Source organism: Vanacampus margaritifer, chromosome 6 (genome assembly GCF_051991255.1).
Source record: "Vanacampus margaritifer isolate UIUO_Vmar chromosome 6, RoL_Vmar_1.0, whole genome shotgun sequence".
Lineage (NCBI taxonomy): Eukaryota > Metazoa > Chordata > Actinopteri > Syngnathiformes > Syngnathidae > Vanacampus > Vanacampus margaritifer.
This window is the reverse complement of record NC_135437.1, coordinates 2,215,001-2,220,000: the sequence shown is the minus strand read 5'-3', so window position 1 is coordinate 2,220,000 and position 5,000 is coordinate 2,215,001. Positions and strand designations below refer to the sequence as shown.

At 41.3% G+C, this 5,000-nt stretch overlaps 1 protein-coding gene across 1 annotated transcript in view; it reads left to right on the top strand.

The window, feature by feature from the left end:
• Positions 1-5,000, top strand: part of chst6 (carbohydrate sulfotransferase 6) — a 13,357-nt gene that overhangs the window by 7,373 nt on the left and 984 nt on the right. The window contains exon 2 of the mRNA XM_077567060.1: positions 3,961-5,000. This exon is cut by the window's right edge and continues 984 nt beyond it. Within this exon, the coding sequence (XP_077423186.1) occupies positions 4,021-5,000 (980 nt within the window). The 5' untranslated portion in view covers positions 3,961-4,020. The remainder of the gene's footprint in view (positions 1-3,960) is intronic.

Sequence of the window (5,000 nt, the reverse complement as noted above, 5' to 3'; positions counted from 1 at the left end):
ATGTTGCTGGAAAAGGTGCACACATGACAAGGATGGAGAGGATGTCAAGCAACACCGATTCCGAAATCTGGGGGAGTTTCCAAGGAGTAGACTGAAGCTTTTGTTAGTGCATCAACAACCAGCACATAAAGATGTCTACATGACATGGGCTGCAGCTGTATACATTTACAAAACTACATCAGAAGCATCTGTGCTACGCTAAGAAGAAAAAGTACTGGTCTGTTGCCCAGAAGCACAAAAATCAATCTGGTCTAAATCCAGTGTGAAATTTCCACAGTCAGTAATGGCTTGGGGAGCTATGTAATTTGCTGATGTGGCTCCGGTGTCTTTGATCAAGTCCACAGTCAAAGCAGCCTGGGTTACCAGGGGAAAATCTTTTTTTTTTTTTACCTTCTTGCTGTCGACAAGCTGATTGGAGACAATCATTTTATTTTCCAGCAGGCACCTGCTCACAGAGCCAAAACTGCCAATACCTGCTTTAATAGCCATGGAATATTAGTACTTGATTGGCCATAAAACTCGCCTGACTTGAACCCCATTGAAAATGTATGTTGTATTGTCAAGAGGAAGACAAGGGAACAGAAACCCTGAAATGCGATATCAACGCATCTTAGGCTACAATACCACCTAAACTGTGCTAAAGGCTGATTGTCTCCATTACATGTCACCTTGATGCTGTCATTAACGTAAAAGACGGCCCACAAACTGCTGATGGCATATGACTTGAATAAACTTTTCAGAAGGCCAACATTTTGTTTGAGATCCCTTTTTGTTGGTCACATGAAATATTCTAAATTTGTTTAAGTGTGTCTTTCTGCCTTAATCATCATAATTGAAATAAATAAAGGCTTGAAATATTTCACTTTCTGTGTGGTGAACTAATGTAAAATGCAATTTTGACGTTTTGAAATGAATTATTGAAATACATGGACTTTTCCTTCATATTCTAATTATATGACCGGCTCTAGTATATCTTATTATGAGGGTTGCGGGGGAAAAAACACAAGAAATCGGCTAAGACAACCACAGAAATTAGTTGACAAAAAAAAATTCAGCCTCAAAACAGGAGGCAGGGCGATTACTCAGGTAGTCGATGGAGTAATCAAGAGAGTAATATGTTATTTTTTTTAAGTAGCAGGAAAGAGCTGCTCAGTCCGGGAATCGAACCGGAGTCGCCTGCATTGCGGATTGGCCTACATTAAGCAGGAACAAAACACCACTCTGAAAATATTTGTTGGTGCCAGCTCTAGTTATTATAAATAATTGATGATAATACACTGATCATCTTAATTTCTCACAATAATTAGGAAGCAAATCAATACCATTATGCAGCACATTATTTCTGTAAGCCTTTTGCATTGGTTAAATGTTGGTTAAATGTCACTGGTGAGCAATTTTCGGGACAGACCCGCAGGCTAATCGTGGTCTTTGGAGGCTACCACGTTGGTAACCACTGATCTGTAACTTTTTGTAATTTTTTTTGCCGCCTCCAGCCAGAGTGACAGATATCACTCAACATGGCGCTCCAGCTACAATGCATTGCATGAGAAAGTGTGTCCAAACTTTTGGCCTGTACTGTATATAAGTGGCATGCAGTGAGCTCTAGGTTTGGGTAGGCAGGCAGTCGCAAATTAAGACGGACAAAGCAATTACAAATTTGTGTGTTGGCAGGAGAGTGTACAACGTATCCAAATTTTATTTTATTTTTTTAAAGAGCACACTCAACCTGACCTCGAGATACTTGATACTTAGATACAAGATGCCATACATTCAAACAATTTTAACATATGCCTCCTCTGTATTGGTAGAAAATAAAACCAAAAAACATTACTCTCTTTTGAAGTCTTACATGTTTTGCTCCGCAATCATTATTTATTTATTTTTACTTCGAGCGGGGGTTGTACCCATCGCCTCCGATGCAGAAGCTCAACACTTGCCACTCAGCTAAAGTTCTGGGCCACCGTCAGCCAGTGCACAGTCTGCCAGCCACAGTAAACGAAAAATGGACAATTTCAAACCCGCCCGGAAAGAAGGTAATAAAGGGAATATCTCCCTGCAGCCTAATTCCTCACAAAATCAAGCTAGCAATAGCAATAGCAATGCCAAACACCATGTACAGTGAAACAGCCAGTTAATTGGAGCACACCCACAAGCCAATCTTTCCTTTTGCACCATTCTTTGTGAAAAGTACAAATAATTCTTTGTCCCTTACTTACTTTGTTTTGAATTCACAAATGCGCTGTGGGAACGTACGTTCGCATAGGAATAATACAGCGACGTTAAAAGGCTGCGTAGCAATCTGCCTATTTGCGTAAAGGACTTTTCTACTGGGAAACTGACTACGCATGCGCGAACACACATCGCTACGCGGACAGGGTTGGGAAAAGCATAGTAGCGGTGTTCCTTCAGGAGGATAATTTTTGCCTACAGGCCAGACAAAGTAATTGAGTCATTTTTAATTGAGGTATGAAACTCACCAAATGTTGTCACTTTTAAACCTATAGGTAGTGTCAGCTTTCTGAAATGAAAGAAATAATTAAAATAAATAGAAAAAGCCAAACAGTTTCAACTTTCATTTCAGCCTGGCGTAGGCAGTGCCTACCTTGCCTATCCTGACCGCACACCTTGCCTATCCTGACCGCACGTCACTGCTGTATATGCTGTGTACTGTATGCTAAGCTAAATATAAATACAGTGTGTTGACCCCCGGTTTTAGTTTGTTTAACTTGTTTGCATAAGAGGTATTTATTTACTCGATTAGTGCTGTCACTATTCAATTTTGTATAATTTTAACGCAAACTCAAAATGAATCCGATGAGTCAATCAGTTGAATAATCGATAGATTAATCGATTCTTAAAAATATTGATAGTGACAGCACTATTTGGATTACTTTTGGATTAATCCAATACCAAGTATGCTCATGAAGACAAAATAAAAATAAATATCACCACAATAGATCAATATATATTTCTTTACAGTGCGCCCCTGCTATTTGTGGATGATAGGGACCCGGGCAGCCTAAAAATAGCAAAAATCCTTGTGTAATTGACACCCACTAAAATGCATTTCATAGGTTGATTGATTGGTTGAAGGCCATTAGCTGTTTACGAACTGTCACTGAAAGCAACCACACCTGACAGACAGACAGACAGACAGAAAGATAGTCATCCAATGAGGTAAAGCTTTGCTTGCTAACAAAGCTGTAGTGTGGAATGGTGAGAAAAGGGACAAATTATGCTTTTGAAAGGAACATTTCCATATATATATATATATATATAAATATATATATATATATATATATATATATATATATAAAATAGCGCATTTCATCCACACGCACACACTAATATGAAGGTGACATGCATGACATACTGCAAAATTAACTTGTATCCCAGTCACGAGTTTAGCCGTATATATTATGTATGGTGTTTAAATAGTGAATTGGTGGGAGGGAGATTTGTGGTGTAATTCACATTATTATGGTGTAGGCAGCTAGCAACAAGCTCAGCGTAGCATGCTGCAAGACTCTCAGGTCAAACTTGTTCTTTGTTCAAGATAAATCAGTCCGTCAGCAAGTCAAGTGTGTTCTAAACAGTGAACACCGGTTGCTGAAGCTTTTTAAACTGGCCATGTGTTGAGGACACCACATCGACATGACACAACAACGCAACGGCGTCTCTCTCTCTCTCGCTCGCTCTCTCTCATCGGAGAAACTGTAATCCCTCGAAATAATCCCCATTTTTAATTATTATTATTTTTTTCCTCTACTGTAACGGAATAGTTAAAAAAAAATTGCATTCTGAATATGGTACATGTATTCCGTTACTCCCCAAGCCTGGCCATGAGAGTAATTAGGCAAACTGTATAACACTGTCTGGGCGTTAAGAACTGCATATTAATTTTCCCGTCTGTTCCTTTCCTCAAACCTGTCATTCATTCTTCCCCTGCCTCTTTTGCAGCATGGTCAGCGTGCAACTCCACAGAGGGAAAGCATCAACATCAAGCGCCAGATACCAATCATGCCCCGTTACAGAGTGAACCTCAACACTGTGGTTTTCCTGTTGATCCTGCAGGGAGCAGCAGTGGTCCTCTTCTGCAGCTGGTACATCAGGCTAAACCCTCACGACTGTTCCCCCTCCAATAGGAAAGTCCACATTCTGCTGCTGTCATCATGGCGATCAGGATCATCCTTTGTTGGTCAGGTGTTTAGTCAACACCCATCTGTCTTCTACCTCATGGAGCCTGCCTGGCATGTTTGGACCAAACTTAGGAACTCTGGCGCACAGGCACTACGGATGGCTGTAAGGGATCTAATGCGTAGTGTGTTCTGTTGTGATTTTTCTGTGACAGATGCCTACCTGCCAGAGCATTACAACGTGTCGTCCTTGTTCATGTGGAGTCACAGTCGAGCGCTGTGCTCACCGCCGGCTTGTCCTCTCACACCACGTGGCTATTTCAGCAATCAGACTCAATGCTTGCAAACATGTGATGCAAGAGGCCTACAGGGTGTGCAGGAGGCCTGCCTTTCTTACAGTCATGTAGTATTAAAATCAGTGCGAATTTTTGAACTGGAATCCCTCTACCAGCTCTTTGAGGATCCTGGCCTTGACCTCCGCATCATTCATCTGGTTCGCGATCCCCGGGCCGTGGTGCGCTCAAGAGAACAGTCTGCCAAAGCTTTTGTTAGTGATAATGCTATTGTTTTAGAGCAACAGAGAAACATGCCAGCAGCTGAGGTACAATACCAAGTCTTGCAGGAGATCTGCCGTAGCCACGTGCGCATTAGTGAGAGGGCCCTAAAGAAGCCCCCGCCATTTCTAAAAGGCCGCTACAAAATGGTACGCTATGAGGATGTGGCCCGCAATCCACTACAGGAAATAAGTGCCATGTATGACTTTGTAGATCTGGACATGACAAATCAGTTAGAAGAATGGATCTATAAGCTGACTCATGGAAAAGGTAAAGGTTCCTTGAAAGAGGCTTTTGAAATCACATCAAG